The sequence below is a fragment of the Falco naumanni genome, chromosome 12 (genome assembly GCF_017639655.2).
Source record: "Falco naumanni isolate bFalNau1 chromosome 12, bFalNau1.pat, whole genome shotgun sequence".
In the NCBI taxonomy this organism is placed as follows: domain Eukaryota; kingdom Metazoa; phylum Chordata; class Aves; order Falconiformes; family Falconidae; genus Falco; species Falco naumanni.
In genome coordinates this window covers 6,006,099-6,031,736 of record NC_054065.1, presented here as the reverse complement: position 1 = coordinate 6,031,736, position 25,638 = coordinate 6,006,099, and the positions used below count along the sequence as shown (strand labels likewise).

At 39.0% G+C, this 25,638-nt stretch overlaps 1 protein-coding gene across 4 annotated transcripts in view; it reads right to left on the bottom strand.

Moving 5' to 3' along the window:
• PLCB1 (phospholipase C beta 1) overlaps nucleotides 1–25,638 on the bottom strand; it is a 401,184-nt gene that overhangs the window by 46,601 nt on the left and 328,945 nt on the right. For all 4 annotated transcript variants that reach the window (XM_040611965.1, XM_040611966.1, XM_040611967.1 and 1 more), the window contains exons 26-31: nucleotides 24,043–24,262; nucleotides 20,090–20,270; nucleotides 17,879–17,955; nucleotides 17,698–17,787; nucleotides 15,412–15,469; nucleotides 14,176–14,262 (exon numbers count right to left, since the gene is read on the bottom strand). In XM_040611965.1, coding sequence (XP_040467899.1) covers nucleotides 14,176–14,262; nucleotides 15,412–15,469; nucleotides 17,698–17,787; nucleotides 17,879–17,955; nucleotides 20,090–20,270; nucleotides 24,043–24,262 — 713 coding nt within the window. The remainder of the gene's footprint in view (nucleotides 1–14,175; nucleotides 14,263–15,411; nucleotides 15,470–17,697; nucleotides 17,788–17,878; nucleotides 17,956–20,089; nucleotides 20,271–24,042; nucleotides 24,263–25,638) is intronic.

Here is a 25,638-nt window from a genome sequence, read left to right as displayed (position 1 = left end):
GCAGGTAAGGTGGTCAAGGCATCTAGCTAATACCAGGCAGCAGGAATGCCAGATTAATAAACATAAAAGCAAATGAAAAATACAATTTCCAATTAGAAAAATGAGAAAGGAAAGTATCTGGAAGAAAGAGAACATTTGTTTTCCAGCTATCAAACGAGGTACTCACAATAAAAAGGAGTGATAAAATAAACACATGAGAAGCTAGTGTTAGGCAGTATGGTTTATGTAGCTCTAGAGGTACAGATTTATTCCATTAAGAGGAGAGAGTCTACGCATTAATTGGGAAGTCATGCACATAACGGATGCATGATGACATTTTGATGCTTCGCTTGTCTTCTCCCCTGCCAATCCATCTCTCTGGTTTGCAATCTGCCATTATTCACAACGTGTTAATCTTTGGGGTGAGGATATAAATATGTTTCAGCTCTTTCTGTATGAGAGCATTCAGAAATAGGTACTTGCTGCAAAGACTCTCTCCCTGGAGTGAACAGTCACTGCAGTTTACACAGAGATTGCTGAAAAGAGAATTTATCTAGCAGCTAATTCTCAATGAAACCCTCTTTTCATTACTTTCTCCTATATTTACTATCTAATTTGCATTTATATACCCCTTATTATCTAAACACCTCATAATCTCAAATGTGTTTAACCTAACAAATCCCTAATATAATTCAGGAGCATTAGGGAAGTTTTATATAGATAAGCAGGGATGGTAATTTGTGTTGTCTAACATAGACACTGGGGCTAGAAGGTTAGTATTCTGTCTTCTACTGAGTAAAAAGGAGGAGATGGGTCCTCTGAATTGCTAATCAGCTGCTCCCTGGCCATGTTCAAGCACAGGCTCCTTCCTAAACTGTGAAAAGCGTCCATTGATAATCAGTGCTGCGTTGCCTTTTCTTGGGTTGATCAAACCAGATCAATGTGGCATTACACCTTTAACTCCCACCCACTCATTGCCTGAGGTCCCTTCCCTCATGCCATTTTGCTGCCAAGGAAGGCTCCCACCGGATAGAAAAATTCTTTGCCCATTTACTGTTTTTCACAAGGGATCCAGGATATTAAGAAGCAGGCAATTTTACAGAAGAGAGAAAAAAAAATAGAGGTTAAATCAGACTGTAATTAACAGAAAAGTGATCATACCAGCTTTAAAATCACCAATATAATTTTATAATACTGAATTTTACATCCTGCAAGGCTGTGGATAACTGGAATTTGACAGATGCATCCAAAATGCATGTATCAAACTAATCTCTACAAACATAGCATATGCAAGTTCTTAATATATCTAGTGAGCATGCATGCATATGTGTATAAACCCAAATCTTTTACTATTAGTTATACACACCAATATGTATATTCATAAATATAAACAAATGGACTATATCTACTGCATGGAAAATTTCCTTATAATTTCCCTTTGACTAAAATTCATACTGGCCAGGAAGGGACTAGTGAGGTTACAGGTAACAGCTCGACTCATAAGCAATGCTTCATTTATTAATCTTCAGAAGATACAGGGTGCAACCAATCTGATCTTCCCTATAGCAGAGCAGGAATCGCAGCCTCAGATCACAAACCCATGGGCCCATCCAGTACTTCAGAACAGCGGGGCTGAGACACAGCCTGCTGCAACCAAAGCACCGCTTGGAAGAGTTTACATAGATTTAAATTATATGTAGGCTACCTACAGTTATAGTAATGCCTGCTTGTTCCCAGGGCTCTTAAGATGTGAACCTCAGTGCAACTGCCTATCAGATGCATTGTAAAATATTGTATTCTGCTATAGGGTATGTGTACATTATTCTATGCATTTTGTTTGGTCTATGATATGTATTTAGAGAGAATATTTTGGAAAAAAAAAAAGAACAAAGAAAGAAAGCGGTAATATTACTGTATCACAGAAATTAGCTTTCCTGTTTTTCTCTCATCTTAATTGAGGTCTGTTTCTGTTGCCAAGCAAGGTCTAGTAGTCTTCCTTGACTTATAAATCAAGGGTGTTTGTTTCACTAAAACTGGTATATAATTGCTTATCAGCAGTCACCTTTGCTTGAAGAAAGGAGTGAAAGAGATCAAAGGAAATGTAGAATATTACTGGAAACTCTCTTTGAACAGTGAACAGGACTGGTGAATAGCTGACCAGGTCCCAAAGGGGGAAAAAAACCCCAAACATATAGGGAAGGATTTTGATAATAAAAAGTTCAGATTTATTCATGCTGAGAATGTAAGCTAAAAAGTTTTAATTTTGTATTCAATGAAATGCCATCTTTAACCCACAAAACTGTGTCTTTGTCCCTTTCAGACAGGTCAGTATGTGGGCTATTCACAAGGAAAGGAGGGAAATCCATGCTATGAGCCTTTTACCAACAGTTCTCTGTTCAGGATATCCAGCCTGTGCTCTGCCTGACAAGATTCAACCCCCTTCTGTGCAAGAGAAAATGGCCCAGCCACTCTGACAAGGGGTGATTTGGATTAGGTAGCTCGGTGTCTCTGGAGCTAGTACTGCGCCTCTGCAACTGGAATATTTAAAAGGCCAAAGAAGGAGAGAGAGGGAAATGATACAGGCATGGATGTAAGCGGATCACTTCCCTCTGCGCCATATGGCACTATTTTGTAAATTCAACTTCTGGATGATTGGACCCACATTCTGGAGGGGGCAATACATTTTTTTACCAAAAAAATCTATTTCCACACTGCTGGGGTGTACAGCCGAACACAATGTACCTGTCCTTTAGACTGCAGTTAACTAGTAGTTTCCACTGCATTTGCTCCAGCATTGGAAACGTCAAACACCACATGCAAAACTTGACAAGCTGGGCTGAACACAACAGAGAATCCAGAACAACTGACAAATTCTAGGTAATTTCTCTGATCAGTTTGACATGCATAATGCACTGATTGCAGTGCTGCCCAGCTCCCTGCTGTCATCTGTCCTGGGTGGCTCATGCCCACCTACACGCTGCAGGTTCCAGCAGCCCCTCTCTTTATACAAAACCTGCCACTAATACCCGCATCAGGGACAGCAATTATCACAATTGCTAAGCAATCCACATCTAATCCTCCATCAGTCCTTGGCCGTGATCTCCAAAGCAAGACTATAATTGCCCGTTTCCTCATCATACCACTGTAACTATAACCACACAACATTACCAGTCAGAACTCGAGCAGCAGACATAAGGTGCAGCAGCGTATGGGTTGCAGCAACATACTGGTTGCAAACTGTTGCATAAACTTGGAATCATTAAATTGCCTGTCAGAATAAAGCCCACTGGGTTTATGGCTCACAGACTTCCGAGCAGAGAAGTCAAGATAGCCACTTGGAGAGATGCAGTTCCATTGCAGTTTTTACTGTGTTGGACTGGCCAGAAAATGAAAATTGTAATAACTGAGAATGAGCCAAGAATCTATACTTCACTCTGCAGTAAAGATCCTTTCACCTATATTTCTGATTTTTCCCCTGAAATCTTCACTAGTTCTCAATCTTAAATTGAAATTCTATCACTTTTTTCCCTTCTTCTGCTAGTTTCGGTTGAGGTGGTTTTTTTTATTGCTGTCACTCTAGATATTATTTTTCCTATTACACCGGTTTGGGGATGCTTATAAATGATGATTTTTTCATACATCTTTGGAATTTGTGTATCATATCTTTCATCTGATGAAAGACTTTGGAACATGTTCCACAGACACTGTCAAGCTCACAGACATGCAGACCACATCACGTCAGCTCTTTAACATCTCTTCCCTTCAGGGTTCTTCCTCAAATGTGTCTTTTAATCTGAAAGAAACACTATTCCTATAAGCACTTGTAGATACTCCTTGCAATTTAATAGCAGCAAGTGATGGCAAAGAGAAAAAGGGAGGAAAGAGTACAAGAAGTGTAAGTAAAGTAAGAATAAGGAAAGAGTATTGGAAAGAAACAACATAATGTGAAAAGAATTTCAATGCAAGACAGAGAAGGACAAGTAGGAGAGAGGCTAAAACTTAGGAAGTGGGAAAGGAGAAACAAGAAAGGGAAGAAAAAAAGAAAAAGACTGAGAAACTACCTCCTACCATTATCAGTAGGGTATGGTATGCCTGATAGCCCTTTCCTCTTTACTGAATGTCTTAACCCGTTATTTCTATAAACCAGAGGCCAACCTGGAGAGCTGCAAAGTGGATAGAAAGAACCAAGACTGAGATTTCCTGGCCTATATTCAATAGGTCTGAAAAGAAAAAAATTCTATCAGATGAACAACAGAACTGACTTTTCATGCATTTTTCTAAGTGGGAGATAAAGAACTAAAACCTGTGATTTTTCACCAACCTCACGTTATTTTCCTACAAAAAATCTCTGGACCCGCCACTCACTCAAAGAAGTCAATGTTACAAGTGTTTAAAACTTTGCCTTGGCCACCCTTGAGCCAGGCTCTGTATCTAACCATGACTAGATTAGGCTTCCCCTTGCTGGACACATTCATTTACTCCACACAAAGCTTACAAATCCCCAGGATGCTGCAAAAGACAACAATTACAGGCACATAGCTGTAGTTTACGTGCTTAGTCACACTTCACAATCTCTTGGTGAGAACCTCCTTCCAAACCATGGCTGAATAACAGGAAACTTACTGAGTCACTATAGTCAAACCTATATACTATTACCATCCACGACTACTGCATTACATGAGTATTGCCAGAAATTATATGCAACTACTGTCAGTAAATGTTGATTTGTTGGAGATGAGTCACAGGAGAAATTTAATTAAAAATAATCTTTTCAGGTAAAATCTTTCCCAGCTATTCTGCTACTGCCTAAGGAGGGGTGCCAGACCCTTGGAAGCTGCACCCACGCAGCACAGGAAGCACACACCGAAACATGGTGGAGATGCTGGTTTCCCTGTCACTGTGGATGGCAGTGCACTTTCTCTCCTTTCTGGATGTACAGGGCTTTCTTCCCCTACCAAGCTTAGTACTCTTAAACTGCTGGGAAAGATACTGCATCTCAAAACAACATCATTTTCTTGTTGAAGAGGTTGTTGCTTCTAAAAACATCCCCACCCTACCCCATGCCCCCCAAATCAGGATTTTCTTCATAATTCTAAATATACTTTTTAATACAGGTAGAATTTTGAAACCCTCACACTACTTTTCTTATTTCTGTTACCCTTTATACTAGTGTATTTATCACCCTGGAGTGTCTCACTGTAAACAAGAAAAACTCATCACCCATCCTGTCATGAGCGTACTAATAAAAGCATCCTGCATCTTTAACATGTGCTGCAATGTGCACTGCTACCTCATTTCCAGAAATGCAGTGTTATTTTCATTAGCGGCTCTGCCTTGCAGACTGATTTTGCACAAAGACATAAGCACCATCTTAACAAATGACTTGCACATACAAAGCTGTTCATATACTACAATTCTTTGCAGGACCAGTGACTTTATTCCTCTGTTCATTAAGGAACACATTTTTCCCTTATTTCATGCATTTTAAAACATCTCTCTAATAAGTTCACATACTATGCATTAATATTTCTTTTAACATTTTTCCATTAGCTGTCTCAAACTGAATCTTTTGTCATTTGTCATGTTGCACTGAAGATCTGATAATTAAGAAATACGTTGCTGCTGTTGCTCAGTGATGAATGTAGTTCTATAAGAGCACATGGGCCTTTGTGGCATTTCTCATTCAATCTGACTCTGACTTAAGAGTGATGAACATGCATATAAGATGCTATATATGCATTATATTTGAAGTGCCTGTGTGCCCGCTGCGCTACCATGCATTTCATATATACTATGTACACACCATGCATAATTTAGCTTATGTTTTATAATGTATTGTCACGGAGTGCTACACTACTCATGAAAAGGTGAAGAGGAGGCAACAGATTGTTGATGTCCTGTTGTTCACTTCAATTTAGCATGCAAGGCACTTGTCTTTGCAGAATCACAATTATTTTCCTAGCGGGGACTTATCTCGTCAGCCTTAAACATTGCACAATCTAAGCGAAACATCTTGATGTAAAGCGTTTGCAGTCCCTAGCAACTTAAAACTTTTTCATATCACTTTCAGTTGTTTTTTTCTTTAAAGATAATAATGTTACTACACCAGTTAGTTTCATGCTCTTTTTTCTCATGGGCAGTTGCTACCTTGCAGCTTGCTGGCCACCTGGCACACATTTCAGGAAATTTTTGCTGTGGAAAGCAATAAATGCTGAACCACAGTGAGCGCATGAGTGGGTCACAGGGGTGAGGGTTACTGAGGGACAGCTGGCACTTCACTTTAACCCAACAGACACGCTCTACAGTTGAGCAGAGAATGGGACAGTGCAGATGGAAGTGCTTTGAGAGGCTACAGAGAGCAGATAAGGGGTCTTTTAACGTTATATGATTCACTCCAGGTTGGTATTTTCTTGTCATCCTTGGCCACCTACAGTACAGAGATGCATCTTCTGCAGAGACAACATGCTGTCTCTAGGACATTATCATCCTGAACCTGACTTTGCAAAAAGAAGCTATACATTCACTTTTCACATCCTTTTCCCAGTTTTCCACCTATGGCATAAAACATCGCACCCTTCTCTGCATAGGAAGTCCACTTGTTTTGAAAAGGATTAACTACTCACAAATGTTAAAATTAGAAGTTAGGTGTACCTTAGTAATTTATGTTACAAAAGGAGAAAAGAAAGTTTTTACTTTTCAATGTGTATTACACAGCTGATAATCTTAATGGTGATTTATTACTTCCTTTTTCTCTCTTTAATTGAACTGCTTCCTAACTCAAATTAGGCATGTAAGAGAATTAAGAGTAACAGTGCAGTACTGTAAACTCAGTTACTGTACAAATGCAATTAATTTTCTTGCTTTTAACAGGTGGGTTTGTTACGGTATACTCCAATATATGGGTTGTGCACATGGTGATCGTGTTCTGAAAGAACGGCCTGAACTGCAAGGAAACATGTTCTGTTCTATCATTTTTGAGCGATCATCACTGTACCAGTCCATTATGAATCAGACACATGCATACTTTTATCTGCATAATGGTAAATAATGACACGTTTATTGCTTATCATTCACACCCAGTTGGGCTAATCTGTCCTCCCTTCCAACATCTCCATGATATTGCAGAAGCTAACATGGCTGGTAAAAGCATGCAGCTTGACCTGGAGGAGCAGTATGGATGCTGTATGCTGCCCTGTGTTGCCGTGGCCATTGGTAGATGCCAAGCTGGATGCCTCTCTGAAAGCCAAAGAGATCTTTCAAACAGGTACCTCTGCACTGTCCCAAGACTGGAGTGTTCTGGGATGTCAGGCTGTATCACGCCAAGCTAGGCACCCGTGGGGAACAGCTGAGAACAGAGTATGGTCTGAGCTTTGCTTTGGATTTTGTATCAGGAAGACTAATTAATAATTAACTGCAGTGGGCTAAGACATGAGCCATGGGCTTATCTGAGATGAGTAAAATAATGGAACAGCTTCACTTGTGCAAAATAGCAAAAAACAGTGAGGTTTCCTTCTTTCAGGAAGAATTGTCAAATTTCTGTGAATAAGTTATTTGCTCATAGATGGTAGCTGCATACTGAAATAATTTTTCTTAAACAAACCACTCCAACCTCCCACTCCCCCAGTTCTTATTTATTAGCGAGTTATTCAGGAAAATCTCACTAACCTTCACAAATCCAATCTGTCTGCCACATGACCTCCATTACGGACCATACTTTTGCCTTCACTGCTATCAGTTTAAATCACCAGCAACTCTACTAACTTGATAATGTTTCTTTTGATATACACTACCGCAAAACTGAAACAAGTTTGCCCTTTCAAATAATTTATTTTCAATTTGTTTTGCAGGTCCAGATCAAACCCAAGATTTTCTCTGACTTTCAGTAGAATGAGCCATATTAGAAAAATATCACCCTCTATCAATAAACTCCAATCTAAAAGTCTCATACTTTCCCTCACGTCCCATTCATTAAAATATTTCTTTATGTTTACATTCTTCCTACAAAGGGTTTGTGACATTTTTATTTAAAGGAAGTGATATCAGAATTCATTAAAATAAATTTTAAAAGCATTTTGCACATTCACACCAGAAATGTGATGCTGTTGATTTGAAAGTTAGCGTTCCCAAGACATATGGATATGTGCAAGTTCAACACAGGAAGACACTTAATTAACACAATAAATATCACCTCAAATTGTTAGATGTATCTTTTTTGACCTGATAACCATTTCTCACACTGTCATATTATTCTGCTGGAAAAATAAATAATCCTTAAAAATGTGGAATTGTGAAGAAAAGATGTAAACAAGCAAGTAATGTCTTAATCCAAAATAATTCTTTGCGCATCCTGTTATTTGGATTGAAGTCTTAATCTCAGGCCTAGTGATGAGCTCGTCACATCACAGAACTTACTGGTATACAACTGGCATAGGATAAAGGTCAGCCTATTTCCTTGTAACGAGTGAAGTGAGATTATTTACTGCTCAATTTACAGGCTGAAAGTGCATTCTGCAGTGTTTATCCATTGGGAGAAACAGAAAAAAATAGACAACCCTAGTTTCTCCCAAAAATACTCTGTAACTGGGGACTGCTTAGCAATTGCACTAATAAAACATTTAAAGAAACATCAGGGCTTAAGCTACTCAAAGCTTATTGGATAATTAAGCTGATTGTCACTTAGGACTTGATGCTGAGAGGTGCTGAGCAAAGTGCCAAGATCCTCAAGTGAATAGTCCATGAAAACTGCATCATTTGATTTAAATGTACACTCCAGTTCAGAAATAGGAAGATGCCTGAGATCAAGTCACAGGGAGATTTGGAAATATCAGTCTAGAACTCTTTTTTTTTTTTAATATTCCTTTTAAATATTTGTGGTTCACTGAGGCTAAGAAAATTCCATTCATTTCTCCATGCTGTTGCCCTTTTAATGAGGCAGAGAAACATTTTATTATTCCCCTCTGATGAATACACAAGCACCAAACCCCAAAGCTGAACAGTGAAACAGTAAATTATTTCAATCCTCTTAATTCTATGCTTTTTTGGCAGACAATGCCATAAGTAATTTTACGTGTGCAGCTGCAGACTCAGATGAGATTTCTTTTTAAACTTTGGAAATCTTTAAATTGAGTGACCTAACAAAAGAAATAATTGTTACCTGAACAGGGAGAAAATAAAAGGACAGCTTTCCAAATACTACACTGTTGATCAACTCTTCCCCTTCCCCTTTTTTTTTGGAAATGAGTCCGAATACTACTTTACCAGGGCAACTCTCCCCCATTCAATCCAAATCCATGCAATTCAAAGTCCCATGAAACTCAGTAAACTGAAATAACCTTTTCCTCCAAAATCCTTCCCCAAAATTCTTGAAGAGTTGCCTGTGGTTGAACTGGAATGCATTTGGAAGTGTTTGAATTAAGTGCAGCTAGCCTAAAGGACAGTTTGGCTTCCTACAGAGGTGTAAAGGATCAAAAAGGGATTGTGGTGGACAGTGCATTGTTATTGTGAATTATGCAGTGAGCTGAAATGACACTGGAATAGTCATCAAAGTTCCTAAGAGCTGCTCTCTTCCAGTTGAGCTGACAGAGTGACTCTGAGCTCTGAGGTTAACTGAAATAAAACCTGAAAGTGCTGTAAAATACATTTGCTCTATTTGACTTCTTTCTAAAGTTAGAGTGGTGATACTGCTGACCCTATTTAACTCAACGACATCATCTGCATGAAGATGACCACGAAGTTTAACTAAACACATATGACAAGCTGTAGCCTTCATAAAGATAAATGGATTTTTTTGATATTCTAAGAAACCAGAAATCATCAGTCTGAAATCTATGAAATCATTCATTGGCTTTTCAAATATCTTCATTTAAATAACACTCAGAAGGAAGGAGTCATTATCCAGCACTGTTTCATTAACAGGCTTACATGATACATGACTATTTGTAAAAGCAGCTAGTCCGAAGAAGAAAGAGCTTGGAGGTCCTTTCCAGCCCTGTGTAACAGAAAGGCTGCACTGGAGTTATGAGAGGCTTACTGCTGTAAAGGATCAGCACCTTGTTAATTTTTTCTATAACTTGAATATGTATCATTTTATGCTGCCATAAATTTTTCAGGTACAGTGCTAATATTAATTATTGATTGGATGTAGAAGTGCCAACTCCCATCAGGTGCAATTAATAATGCATGTTGAATTGGCAGATAATTAATGTATGTTCTTTGAAAGTGAGTTAGCATGCATTAGATGCTTATATTTTCCATTATCGAGGACTGATTTATAATTTTTTTAAATGGTATCCATTATACTTTTTGAGGAGAAAAAGGAATTTTATACCTTAACGCTGTATTCTCACTCATGTGAAAAACCAGAGAGATGCAACATTTCTAAGAAAGTTTGCACAGCTTATGGTGCCTCTGTAGATCTGTTGGACCTTTTCCCCCAGGTAAAGCCTCACTGAACAGCACCATTTCCCACAGACCTCCAGGAGCCCACACCACTCAGCCGGCCCTGGCAAAGCTGGGGCTCTGAACAGCAGAGCAGCTGTGAGCAGAAACATGAACGCAGGCTACAAAATGTTACACCTTCCTTGACAGCTGGGACTGTAAGAATATGGTCCACTGAAGCCAACAGAAGCCAGCTAACTCCGCTGGGAGCAGGCGCTGACTGCAAGGGCACAGGAGTCTCAGCTATTACACTGAGATTTAAGTGTAACTCTGACCCATGAGCATAAATAACAAAAGTCTCATTGATTTCAATTAGAGGAGGCTTGGGTCTATTTACTGTAACTGAGTCGGTTCTTAGAAAAATAATTAATCCCTTGTCATGTCTCATGTGTATTGATTTTTGTAATTACAATGAAATTGGAGGCAAGAGGGGTGGGTGGGGAAGGAAATGTGTTTATTTATGTTTAATTTGATGCACAAGCTGTAAAGGACAAAGAAATTGAGATGTAATGACCATGCCCATCCTCGATGCACTCCTCTGTGCCTAGATAAGGACTGCCAGACACACACTATAGTGGACAATCTAAAATCACACACTGCTCTAATGTACAGAATCCAGTACTGCGGTGTAAAGAGCTGTCTTTCTATAGCAGCCTCCACAGCATGCAGAGGAGATGCCCAAGGGGAAGAAGATAAGGACAGGACAAGCTTAATGTGTATCAGTGCTAAGAGGAGGAGACAAAGAATTAGAATGGGTGAGAAGAAAAATACAAGCTGTTGCTGATAATAAAGCTGCCAGTAGATAATGTAAGAGAAAAAAAAAAAAAAAAAGGAGTAAGAGAAAAGAAAATAAACTTGGACTTGTTTGCTAATGATGCTGTTAGTAAAAAGACAGTGGCAGGAGAGCATTTGAACTTTGCTTCCACTGTACTTGCACTAAAATGGCAAGTTAGAAATTTCTTGACCTAGAGTCCGTGAGTATTTGACTTCTTAATGAAGTGATAGTCTCCTTTTCCAAACATGTTTGTGGGAGTGGCTGGCCTGTTTCCATACACACACACACACATGGATTTGATGACAATACTCGATTTCTAGTTTCTACATAACCAGAGATTAGTGTGTCATTAAGGTATCCTCATTACTTACACAGATACAGCATGACATCCTGGTCTCATTAAAGCCAATACCTACACTGACTTCAGCAGGACCACAATAAGCTGAGGAACTATTTCCAACCTCTTGCCTAAAAGTATCAGTTCAGGAAGTAAAGTCTCCAACTCTTCTATGAGGAAAAAAAAAATTGGTTTTGGTTATCAATAGCCCCACAAATGAAAGCTGCAAAACAGTCCTGCATTCAAACATTAAAAATAAATTATATATATGACAGGCAGAGTTTACGGGTGTAAATCAGTCCTGAGTTAAGTACTTCCATCTAAACACATGGCATTTTAAACAAAAAGCAAGCCCTCCGCCTCCGTACAGGGAACCAATTTGAATCCAGTTTGCGTTTTTTCTAAAAGCTGTTGTCTAAAATGTCAGAGCTCTAAGGCAAATTTTCTTTTGGTGACCTACACACACCACAACATGGGAAGCTGCAAACTCATAATTTAAAAAAGAGAAAAAAGAAAAATCTCACTGGTGTGGCAGTCTGTTGGCAACACTTTACGAAATTATATTCTTCCTGGCTATGACAGAGCTCTGTGCATACAATCATAACACAACAAACTGTGAGTCAGTAATAAATAATCAAATGACAGTGATTGATGATGGTAAATGTCTCCAGTGGAATTATTAGTAAAAATACTAAAAATTCTTTCCCTCTTAATGTATTAAACTCTTTGTTTAGGGGTTGAGTTGCTACTGCCAGAAAAACCGTTTAACACAGCTAGCATAAATTTTAGTGGGTGTCGGCATGCTGAAGCACGAGAGACTAACCTGTTAAATAAGTTGCCCCAAAAAAGGCTGCTGTTTGCATAAAATACATTGGTTCTTCTCAGCTGGGAAATCATTTGATCTATTTTATATCCTATGCCCTGTCACTTAGGAAGCAAATATGGATATGAAATATGAACATGAAGCAAAACGTAAAAAGAGACTTAATAAAATGAGTAATTATGTTTTCTCTAAATCCTCTCATGCCAGCAAGAGGCACATACCATCATGAGCTCAGCAAAGTCTGCCCGTTTCAGTATGTGGGAAAGGAAAAAAAAACACATCCTGCAGCCAGGCCCTGTGAGGCACATTACTGCAGAGGGTTTTCTCAGGAGAAACGGAGAGCACTGACTGAGCAGTGCTGATTACCCCAGCGCTTGAACTGATGGCCAGATGCAGGGGAAGACAAGGGATCTGGAGCTGCTCTGTGCCATGACCTAACACTTGGCACAGGGACAGCTGATGGAAGAGTCTAACACTACTGGCCCAGCACAATCTTTCAAAATGCAATCCAAGTCTTTAGTGACAAATTTTCAGTGCTTTATGCTACTTCTGAATTAAAGTGATAAATTAGGGGGGAAAAAATCCAGAAAAAAAAAGAAGAAAGGACACAGACACAGTGTCCAAGTATTTGTGAAAAGCTAGTGTTAGAAATACTGGCAAATTATTCTTTGAAATTTAAAATTCCAACATTTAAACCGCAGCCTTTTTAATTCACATACCTGAGAAGCTCATGACCCTACAGCACCAAATATAAAGCATAATATTATTGTATAGCCTTTATACCCAGATGCCCACAACACTGAAAAGTTCCTGCTTATTTATAAATGTTATTTCAAAAAAGATGAGCAGAAAACCGGAATTGCAAACATTTTTATTTTTCCAAACTGTTGTAAACTTCTAGCTATTCAGACCGTAGCCTAATTTATTCTCTGGATATTTCACAGAAATGACATGACAACACTGATTAGCTCACACCCAGTGCTAGACTTTAAGTTGTAATACAAGCACAGAAACAGGACTGTGGACACGGACAAGGAATTAAAAGTGAAGCCTAGAACACACATGTGAACAAGTGAAGTAAAAATGAAAGCAGACATGACACAGCGGGCTGTGAAGCGTCATACTTGGATATGAACTCTGCTGAAAACAAGTCTCCCTCTGTACAGAAGTCTGGTTATATATAGTTACCTAGGTTTTCCTACAGGAAAATCATGTACGAGTGAAGGACTCTGAAGCTTCTCCATTGAAGTCAATGGCAAAAATACCACCAGCTTCACTAGGAGCAAGAGTCAGTCTGCAGCCTTTAGGATTAAAAATTGTATTTCAGAGTATTACAAGTAGATGCAGTGCAGAAAAACAAATAGAGGAAATCCAGCAATCAATGTAGAATATTAAGCACTATTATTATGAAAATCTCATTGTTTTCCACAGAAATATATACTCATAATTTATCACAAATATCTGCGGCAAGCATGCTAAAAAGATATCTCCTTTTCTTTTCAATGTAAACTGTGTTTTGGTTTTGTACTGCTAAAGCACAACGCAGTGATGGGCACACTCTGCTGGTCAGAAGCACCGTTTACACTGGAAGCTTTTTAACAACACAAGTACTAAAAACCAAACCCCATCTATGACATCTGCACTTGAAGTGGTGCTCCATACTAAACTGCTACTCGACATCTTTTTTCATCCTGAATATTAAAGACAATGGCTATGATGCTATGAATGGACTTTTTCATGTTTAAACATCAGCCTACCTGCTGGAGGAACACTTTCCTGAACGACAGTTTTTAGCAGTATAACACATGTTCAAAAACTCTTTACCTTAGGCTTTTCATCCAGTATTTGCTGACGAATCTCCTTGTGTTTCTCTACAAGTTTCTCCTGTCTTTTACTCTGAGCATCTTCTAGCTATAAGAAAATAGCAGAGGATCTTCAGAGATTGCAAATCCTCACTTTCCCACCCTTTCCCCAACAAATATTCCATCCATCAAAATTAAAACGTTATAATCAAAACTACGAATAATTCTAATATGAATTAGCACCATTGTCACAACCACCCCTGAGGACAACTGCTGTAACAGTTGTGTGTGGACAATATCTCAGATTTTACACATGAGACTTAGTATCAGAAATGTCTAAAAGACTTATTGTAGACTTATAATGCTATTAAAAGCATAATGCATTTTAAAAAGTCATATTATTTTGCTTTATCTTTTCGTGTACAAGCTGTGTTAGATGGACTCTGTTCCCAGAAGAGGAGGATTTGCATCCTAGAGTCCTACATGCACATGCTGATAAATTTTGGGCCTTATTTAATAAAGCACTCAGACATGTGTCTGACTCCAACAGGAACTACACACAGTTAATTTGCTAATTCTTCAGGTTGCTTCCTGAATCAATGCCTCTGTGAGCAAAAATGGGCCAACTTTTGAACTGAACTCTCTCTGCAGTGAAATTAGGAGAAAATTCAATAGTAGTATATGTTTCACAGTGATTTCACATACCAAAACACTGCGGTGCGTACTTTCAGCCCAGTGTAAACCACCTACAGCTTCAGAAAAAACACCTACTAGCATCAGTAATGAAATTCTTTGATTAGTGTTTACAGAGCTCATAGAATTTTTTTTCATTTGAGTAACTGTATTAATGTAATTAGGGTTAAAATTGTTAAAATATACTCTGCAATTAGATGTTTATTGACTTTCAGAGTTCCTTATGCAATCTTTGCATTTGTGAAACAGCAAGTCAATTAAAAAAATAGGTACATTTTCCATGAATAAACACAGGATATTCAAAGATGTAATCCTAAGCATATTAAAATCTGCCACTATTAGCACCAAGCCCCAAACACTGACTAACAATTAATGAAGATCTGTCTGAAATTCCAGTTTTCCCTTAACTGGAATTTGGAGAGAAGTCTACACTGCCTGTGTTAAAAATCAGCATTTGCAGAACCTTTACAGAAACGCTTAGAACGCGCAGTTTAATATGACCTAAAATATGAAAGACAGTATTTTACCCCAAAACTGGGAAAATAAAACATATGGCCTGACATACCCGTTTTATGTACTGCACCACCTCCTGGATATACGATCGAATCATTTCAGTCTTCTCTCTGGGGTGAAACAGTCAACAAGTTATTGTAGTCAGTAAGATAACACCAACATATTTTAATCACTCCTTACAAAATAAGTAAGGTTCTGTTTTGAATGTAAGGATCTGCCTACTTAAATTTTTATCTGCTTCCTAAATGTGCCCTTTGTAACAGGCTGCAACTTTATTGTATGAAGGACTCTGACTTCCCCATGACCTACCACAACAAACTCCCTGCTCTGTCACAACAGGCTTTTACCATAGGGTACTGCCACGTCTTGGAAGTGATGGTAGCTTTCCTTAAAGCCCAAACGTTAGTCTGGGAGAGTGTGCTATCATCAGTAGATGCACACTGCCACATTGTGGCACGTTATATAGTAAAGAACTGCCGCTGTCAGTGAGCAGATACTGCTGGTGACATCTCTGAGACAATGGCAAAGTTCCCACAAAAAGCAGGGCTTGACTTCGGTGCCCAGCTTTGCTCTGTAAACCTCTTAAAGCTGAACTTGGAGGAAACACTTGAACTTTAAGTGACTTTGTGAGGTAGTTATTAAAGTGATCATCAGTCAAAGACTGAAGACAAGAACCCCCTGTGATAAATGCACAAAAAATAACGACTTGTAGATACTCAAGTTGACCAGATTCAGGACAGTACTCTAAAACCTAACTGCCTAAGTCAGGAACAGGGAACTGCTGGTCAGGTGGCACGAAAATCTGATGGGTTTAGGTAGATAGACAAGCCCTGCATGCATGTAGGAATTAGAAAAATTAAGTAAGAACAATTTCTTTCCCAAATTTCTGTAAGAGCTTTAAATAAACAACAGCCTAACCTGGATGACTTGAATGGGATTCACCAGAAGGTCTCGCTACTCTCTGTCCTACTCAAGAGTGAGGACAAACCATATCACTGGACAGAGGAAAGCTGTTTCCCATGTAGTTCCCCACCTCACCTTTCCCAAGAGCTCTTTGAAAAGCCTAGCAAAGGAAAGCCCTTGGGAAAAATGAGAAAAAAATAAAATGAAAACAAAAAAGAATTTCTACCTGTCTGTTTCTGAGCCTTTCCACTAGTATCTCATTAACCTCTCAGCAAATAATTTCCTATTGCAATTGATTTTTACTGCTATAACATTTTCATAATGATTGACTGCTTTTTTATAATACGACTTCCATACCCTCTGACTGGCTCTAACTATATTGAGTATTTCTCCCTTTTTTCATAATCAATTATTGTCATTATGTTATCTTTTTTTCTAGGATGTTTACTAAAATTCTGTAATATTGATTCTTATCTGTTGCAGTTCATTGTGTGTGTGTGAGCTTCTTTCAGTGTTACCAAATGCACAGATTCTATTTTGAGATGCTCCCAAGCCCATATAAACCTTTTTACCTGTAGAAAAGCAAACAGTTGTGTCTTTGTTGCTTGGTAAAGCTTGGATATTCTAGATTATTTTTTTTCCCTCCTGTATTTTTAACTGAATATCCCAGCAAATGATGGAAGATTAAAACACTCAGTTTTCTTTTTGAGCTGCTTGCCAAAACAAATTAAGGAGGACAAACAAACCTAGATACTGTGCCCTTGGGGAGAATATAATCAACTTGCACAACTACAGTTTGTATTGTCTGGTGGTACCTTAATGAAATTAATATTCCTGTCCCTGTTCCCAGCAACTGCTCCCTCAGAGCTCAGTTTTCCTCTCTCTTCCACCCAAAGTGACTGCACACTGCGTAGCACTGACACTGGAGCAGAATCAGTAGCACAGCATCTGAGGGGAATTTCCCACAAAAGTAGAGCAAACCTTCCATTGTGTTGCTGCTACTTGTTCTGGAGAGCGGCTTTAACAGAGCTAAGAAGATTAGCTAACTCACAGATAAAAACCTAAGTTAAGGTGAAATCAAACCCTGTGAAATTGAAGCCACGAAGTGTGTTTATACCCAGAGAAACAGTGTCTGGATTAACAGCATGCTGGCAAATCACTCTGTCGTGCCACTCACAGGCGCAGCCCCATACCACACAGCACCTTTGCAGCTGACCCAGACTCTCAATGCTCGAGCAACAGGAGATTAGATTAGTCCCAGGAAATTAAATTTGTATCAGCAGAAGTAAGGAGGACTCCACTGCTCTGGTGAGGTATTCCAGTCTGACTAGAACCTGCCTTGTATTTAGGATTGAGACCTTTCTTTGATTTTCCAGTTGTGAAAAATCTTGTCTCTTTATAACATATAAGGATATGGATCTAGGGATATACTTACTCTTCCATTTGATTTTTATCCTTGGATTTTGCTTCAGTGATCTTCTCCTGCCTCTTCTTGTCCATTTTTTTCTTCAATTCTTTCTTTTCTCTAAAGCATAAAAAATAAAGGCAAGTTCAAAATGTATCTAAAAAAACCCCACATGGAGTAGCAATCAATTATAAGGGGAATAGCACCTTACTTTTCACATGTTTCTTTCAGTTTCTTTAGCTGGCTGTTCTGACACTCCTCTGCAACATCTGTCAACTTCTGAATAAGCTAAAAAAATCCCAAGAAACAAAAACATGTATTTTCAGCTAAACATCATACATACATGTAAATTTCCTCAACAGTCTGTAGCAAACATTAAAGTGTTACACCATTCCCTGATTAATTAGCAATGATCAAAAGCCAGTAAAAACACTTACCAGTGTAAATATATTCTTAACTTGTGGACTTCAGCCAGACTTGTATATGTCCAGCTTGCACAGAAACTACTACTTCTTTGCACATAAAGGTGATATAGTTTCAGAATATTAAATGTAAACCCAAAGAATATATTGCAGATTTTAACTTTGCTAGGAATTAAAATGCCTACATTAATTCATAAATAGTCACAACCTGAATTTATGCAATAGAAATTACAAACTGAATTCCCATGTCACTAAATATTCCAGGTTTTCTGTGAGTGCTGGAAACATTCCTCTTGCATTGAACATTATTACATGGAACAGCTTGGATTTCAGGGTAGTCAGGTGGATATTGAAAATTCACACACGATAGCTAAGAAAGCTAAGCATAGTTAGGCATAGCCTACATTTTGACCACAGAAATAAGTTTTCAAAAAACCTGAGTTGTCAGTTTGAAATGTGCTGTGCAGCACTGGGTCCAACCTCATTCGTTCTGTAACAGCTAACAAAAAGCATGCCTGTGGTGGTGATACTGACGGGAGAGGACATACGGACAGGGCTTGTGTGCTAGTTCAATGAATAGTGAATCAAAGTGGGAAATGGGACCAATTTGGTTTGATCACCCCCTCTAGTTTAAGTCTGATTCTCTAAAATAATCCTCTCAGGATGATAAACCAGAGGATGTATAATAAAGCCTAGCTAGTCTGATCCAGCTTTTCATTCCTTAGATAAAAGAAGAAAGACACCGGTGATAGGCTCTCCTCTAAAAGAAAGACATCAGAAAGAATCTCCCAGCTGCAAGGCAGATTTTAATTGGAACATTAACTTCTGCACAGCTCAGAGGGAAAACTGTCTGAAGGTTCTGTGCTAAAAAATGAATTTATCCTAACTGGATAATGTAACTTTGCTTTGCGAAATGCCATTTTCCATTTTGAAATGAGAAAGGAGTTAGCTTACAATATAAGCCCAACTATGTGGGTCCAAAATGGTTCATTTTTATAAAAAAAAATAATCTCTGAGATGCAGCCAGCAACTGTTACTGGAACGCGGACTGTCTCCCCGTGGCACAGGTAACTGCATCCATGTGCACACTGGAGCTGCTGTGGTTCACATACGACTGGTGACAAACAGGGCACCACTGGGGAACCGCAGCTCCATGCTGTGACCTATGGGAATGAATTTGTGAAAAGACATGGCTGAGTGACACTCACACATATCACTCCTCTGACCTGCTCTTTTTGGATGGCAGGGTAGAGTAAACAAATCACTTCACCCAACAGTCATGAGGCAAAATATCACATAATAGAGAAGAAATTGTGAGGATTCTCTGGGGCTGAGAAACAGTCTGCAGTCCCATAAAATCCTTTAAAAATATTCTTTTCTGCCTGAGAACATCCATCGGCATCAGCTGCCATCTGCTCAAGCTCCTCTATTTCAGCTCAGAGAGCCTATGATCCTGCTGTAGTTGTCAGCCAAACTTCAGCTGTAAAAACAGAAGCTGGCCTGGACTGATGGACACAAAATATTTCTTCACTATACAGATTATGTCCTGCAGCCCCTTAAAGCATTCTTCTGCAACAGGAACACTGTGTGGCACAACTCTGTGTCCTGAGGAATGTTTGAATCTATTTTCATTTATTTATTTTCATGGTGTTTCAATTTATTGTCCATCTAATCCTGCCTCCTTGGGAGTTGTACGTTTAAAAGAGTGGCAGAACAAAACAGGAACATCATCCAAACGTTGCAGTAACCCAAGACTTACATCACCAGACTCTACATTAGCAGTACTAATAATCCCATTGCCTTTCTGCCTTCCATCCAAAGCCTTCCAAGTGTTTGTGACAGTGACACAAGTACCCCTTGAAGCTGCAGCAGACCACAGGGAAATCAAGCTCTGAAATGGACTCCAAGTAAGAGGAAGTCCCACTTAATGATAATGTCATGCTGCTCTCATTACTCACCCTGAGACTGCTAAAGAAAAGTGGACAATATAACGAACGTACCAGCTTAATGTGCTCTCGTTTCTGGTACTTTTCACTGTAATACTGCTCCTGTCGGAGATTTAGCAGCTGCTGTTGTTGCTTCTCCTTCAGCTCAACTAGCTTCTGGGTCATTTCAGAGTCAAGTGCAGCTAATTCCTGTTCAATAGTTGAAGAACTGTGGTCTGGGCTGCCTGTTTCAGATCTGCAAAGACACACACACACCCCACCAAGGTCTAAGTCACTAGGCAGGTACCTTCTGCCCCATGTTTAAACCTTGTTTTTGAGGCAGCTGGTTATATGTAGCCCATTAGGGAGTTCCTCAGCCCCACATATAGTGCCAAAAGATTATTTTAGCTCTAGTAAGTCCAATAATTTCATCTTTTACTAAAAAAAGAACATTAACAGTTTGTTAATGTGATGGCTATTGCTTTTAAACCTCACTTTACTAATGCAGAATGGTGATGTGAACCAGACTTGGTATAAATGAACTATAAATGTAACTGTGAAGATTTCCCATAAACAGATGTCCATGGAACTTGCTTATCCACTTCCAGACATGTTAACTTGAACTTCAAAGCTGCACAGTCCTCAGCAGAAATGATGAATGCTAAGTATTTTGAAAACGAAATCATCCCTGCAAGCACTTAGCAATAAATCTAAGAGTACAACTTTACATCTGCATTTATGAAATGCTTAAAATGGTAGGAACATCCCTTTATTTGTTATTTTCTCCCTGCTTCAGGAAATGCCACACATAGCACAAACAGAGCAAAATGCTCTATGGACTGATACTTTAGGAGGAAAGTTAACACCCCAGTGGGGAATAACCTCAGAAAGGCAGCACAAAATAAAAATACAATGAGAAGCTAAAAGGCAACACTAAAGGAACAGGTTTTTACCTTTTGTGGTTGGTTTTTTCCCCCTTTCTTGAGACAGAAGGAAGAATAGATGCAATTGTGAAAGGAGACAGAATGACATTACAATGCTCAAGGAAAAAATGAACAGCAAAAGCAGTATCACTCTCAGACCAGCACTAAAATAAAGCCAAGGGAAAAAAAATTATGCTGTGTCCCTGCTCCACTGCTGTGTTTACTGCTGTACTCAGGTGTTAAATCAGTTGCCTGGGAAACCTCAGAACAGTGAATGAGATGGACAAATCAGCAAAACCTTGAACAGAGAGAGCCGACACTGTGAGAAAAATGACTTGGCTACCCAGAAATATGCAGATTACAGTGCAGAGAACTTGCTACACACTGGCTGCCTCTCTTCTCTCCCAGGTTCAAGTTTGCAGCTGCTGTCAATTCGAGTTACTTCAACTGGAATAATGTGAAGCTGCTTTCATCAGTCTGAGGACATAAACCCCAAGGTAGCCTCTTTTTATTTCTTGTATTTTTATTGTATTTGAATATTCTGCTAAGAAGTTAAGTGGTGTCAGTGTGATAGGTGAGGATAATTTAAATACAGAGCCAGAAGGCAGAATTAATGAATATTAAAGTCAGCATATTATGCCATTACACTATACATTTGAAAGCTGACATTTTTCTTGTAGTTTTGGGAAAAGAAGTAAGGCCAATTTCTAAGCACTGGCTAAAATACTGTCTTCTAAGGGACATGGCCATTAAAGAAACTTCAGAACACCTGCAAAACACTTGTGCATGTGTATAAATAAATACGTCAAACTTCTTACAGACAATGGCTTTACTGAACCCTGGCCCAATTTTAGACAAGGGCACAAAACATCGATTACTTCTGACCAGAGACAACACATTTTTATCGCAATCCGATACAGGGACTCCTGATGAAGTAGTGATTTATACTTTGCAGTTACAGGCAAATAGCTACAGTAATAATTTAAAATTATTAAATTATTATTTTTCCTGGGATGCGGTATTCTATTACAAGTCTGCTGCTTGAGAGAATATGTACTTGCAAGTTTGAATCCCTTAAAAATATATTCCTGCCTTTTTAAAATTCGAGCTCAGATTTTTTAACCTTCAAATTTCTCTGTATCTGCACATAAACCCGCACATCTCTGAAATCACTGTAACAGTTCCACTGAATAGACTGCAGGGTTATATTGCCTGATATCATGAATGATTTATGGTCAGATCATAACAAAAGAAAAAGAGAAGATCCTTTTTGCTCAAAGATAAATGAGTCATGTTATTTATTCAGTTTGATTTTCTGCTTAAATTTGAATAGAATATGCTAGAGAAGAGAAAGAAACGTGACTTTTTTTGTTTGCCACTCTCTGTCACACACATTGATGATGGAAAATACAGTGGATAAAACATCACTGTGTGTGCAGTTGACAACCAGACCTCAAGCGAGTTTGTTAAACTTAAGTGTAGAACCTGGAAGCCTGAAAACTGACAACCATTAAGGCCAGCTGAACAGTATATCATGCGCGTTAAGCTCTTATTAAGCCAAATGACATTCTGTCATCAGGGAAGCGTAAATGAATAAGCTCCTTCCTAATGACAAGTTATGGCCTAAATGCCAGTCACTTACATTTAGAGGTACTATCACACTATCAGCAAGGTTGGCAGCCAGAGCATGCTTGCAGCGTTTTACTCTTATGGTCTCCTACCAAAAAGTATCAAGTAATTTTTTTTTAATGCTCATTCACTGTCTTTGTATTTAAGAACTGCAGCTGTATCCATTTGATGTAGAAGTTAAAGGACTTTTGTGCTTATCTGATTACTTTAAAAACTAAATTATGTTCAAATGAGAATGCTGCAGTAATAGGAGAAATAAAAATTCAACTGCAACAGTCTCATTCTATATATGTGTGTATATATTTTGTCAGGAATTAAGAACTGATCTTCATTAACATGTAGTTCCTTACCATAAGAACAAGTCAGTATTTGTGGAAAGATTAAAAAGCCATAACAGTCTCTGCATTTCAAACTGATAAACACAACTCTCCTTTTTTAGTAATACCTAAACAAATAATATAAAAAGTGTATCAGCACACACAAGGAGAAAGGGCAATGCAAGACCTAGAGAGACAGCACAGAAGGGGTACGCATGCAAAGCCAAGCAATCATTAAGAGATCTCCAGGTGGTCCGGATCAATCATCATTTAAACAGTAGCCAGATGTTAATAACTTCCAGGTCTTTCTTTCACCTAATTATGTATCTGATGCCTTCTAGTCTAGCATGAGGTTTAACAGGGCTCTAACTTGGAAACAATATTCTTCATCCCAAATTCAAATATCCATTTTACCCATAACCACATGAGAAGACTATGTTTTGTTCCTGTTTTGACACTTGGTCTCTTCCACCACCAGACAGCACACTGTGGTGGCCCAGAGTAAACCAATTGCTTAATATGAGCAGAATGACTATGCGTGCTGGCTGCAAACACTTTTTGCTTGAAAAGGGAGCTACATTCTAAAGTTGTATTATTAAGTGTGGGACAGAAGTTTCCATGGAACCGATCCTCCTCCTAAAGTAGATCAGCAAGGCAGAAGATGGGGTGCTCTGATAAAATGTGCTGAGTTGACCTGAGTAGGAAAATAAAACACTTTATCCAGGTAAGTTTCAGTTCTTTCACACTGCAGTCTGGCTCCTGAACTGTCTCAGCATGCAGGGGATATGCTCTCTCAGTTCGTCATTAAGCTCACTACCTAATCACTGGATGCTGTTGCCAGTACAGCCGAGTCACCTACCCATACCAGTGGTCTAGGGAAGGTCCCAAGATAAATATTACATAGCTTCATTTACAGGGAAAGAGGTATAACATGGTGAACTACTTACCTGGCTTCTAGCAGAGAAGCAGCATATCATGGAGAGGCCTTTTCCTGAGGATTTCCGTATCAAAGGCCCTGACTTCATTTTACCTAGGAATCTTGCTGCTTTTGAATTTTTTTCTGTGCTCTAATGTCACCTCCATAGTAACTGTCTACTATAAAAGAAGACTTGAGTAAAGATCTCCAATACCAAGAACAGGAAAGCTACGTCCAACATACCTTTTCTTACTGTCTCTTTTTGCTGTTTTTTCTAAAACTGCTCTTCGTCGCAGGTAGTCATTTTGGATTTCATTGTACTTTGCAGTGTGCTCTTTGATAAGGTCGGTGGTTTTCTTGTGGTGCCTCTTTACAAGGTCCTTCATTTCCTTGTAGTGCTTCTTCTGAAGCTTAACAAAAGACTTTTGTTGTTTTAGCTCCTCAATAGTCTGTGCTTCCACTTCTACAATGATAATAACAAAAACCACTTCAATTGTTTCACAGTTGATTTCAATCAAAAACCCAGGAGTTCCCCTTAGCAGGGTGTACTGTGCTTGTTTACTACAGGTAAGTGAAACGTGCTAGCTTAAACTAACTAAGTAGACTTATCTGGAATTAAGGTAACCAGATAGAAAATACTTTGGCAAATTTAACTGATACCAGAGTAGGAAGCGAGATGAAAATTTAGAACACCAAGACGTGCAGCAAGATAAAAAACATGTATGTTCTCTCTTCAACTCCTTTCAGATGCAAAAGATTCCCATCAGCCCAACATACAAAACCATGATCTTAAATATGACCAGAGATCTTTCTACCCACTGTACCAACACTTCAAGTCGCCCTTCTCTCTGGATGGGCTAGCTACATAACAACATCTAGTGCCTAAACCCCCTTCACAAACAGTACTTCAGCTGGCAGCTCTCCTGCCTTGACGTAGGCACCAGCTGAAAGCATCTGTCCTGGTATCATCACAGCATCCCAGGAGAGCTTTCACTTCTCTCTTGTTGGAGACCCTGCACCACAGGAGTCATGGCCATCTGGGTGCCAGTCCAGCAAAGGACTGGTGGCTAAATGCTGAGAACTGCGTGCCAGTGCTGCCACTCCAGCGGCAGCTCTGAAGGATGTCCTGCCCTGTGAACCCAGGTCATAGCTCGAGCTCAGTGTCTGCTAGCTGGAGGGAAGGGTGACTCGTATGATCGGAGATCACAGCTCTGGAAAAGCCAGACTGAAGACCCCTTCTCAGACAACAGACTGTACGAGGCCTGCAGGTATTCCCACAATCTAAGCCAGCCTCTTTTTACTGCATATGGAGGGAGGGTGAATAAGAGGCAATCAACATGCAGAATTTCATGTTGTGTCTGTTTTCCCCACCTAAATGTAGGCCTAAGCAAGATTTGGACACAGGGTGGGTTCCAATGTAGGAGAATGACTAAAAAAGAAAATGAGTTATGAAATTTGCAATCCAAACTCCAACTCCAAGCTGGAGGACATGCCTCCCAGTTGAACAGCAGGGCACTACCTAACTGACACACCAATTTGCTTAATGTAATAGTAATTTTCAGTTTTGTAGGAGCAATGGGAACACTGCAAAGCTAATGAAGATAAAATAGTTTCACTACTATTCACAATATTCAGAACAAATTTAGCTTCTGTTCTCATAATAATGCTGATATTTTGACTGTATTAGATGGTAACATCATGCTTGTGAAAGGTTATTTTTTAAAAATTCCCTGTTGGCACCCTATTCCAAACTCATGAAACATGTGCTCAAATATTTAATAATTTCAAAGCTGAGGAAGAAAACATGGTATATATGTTTTCAGTCCTAATCACTCAAAG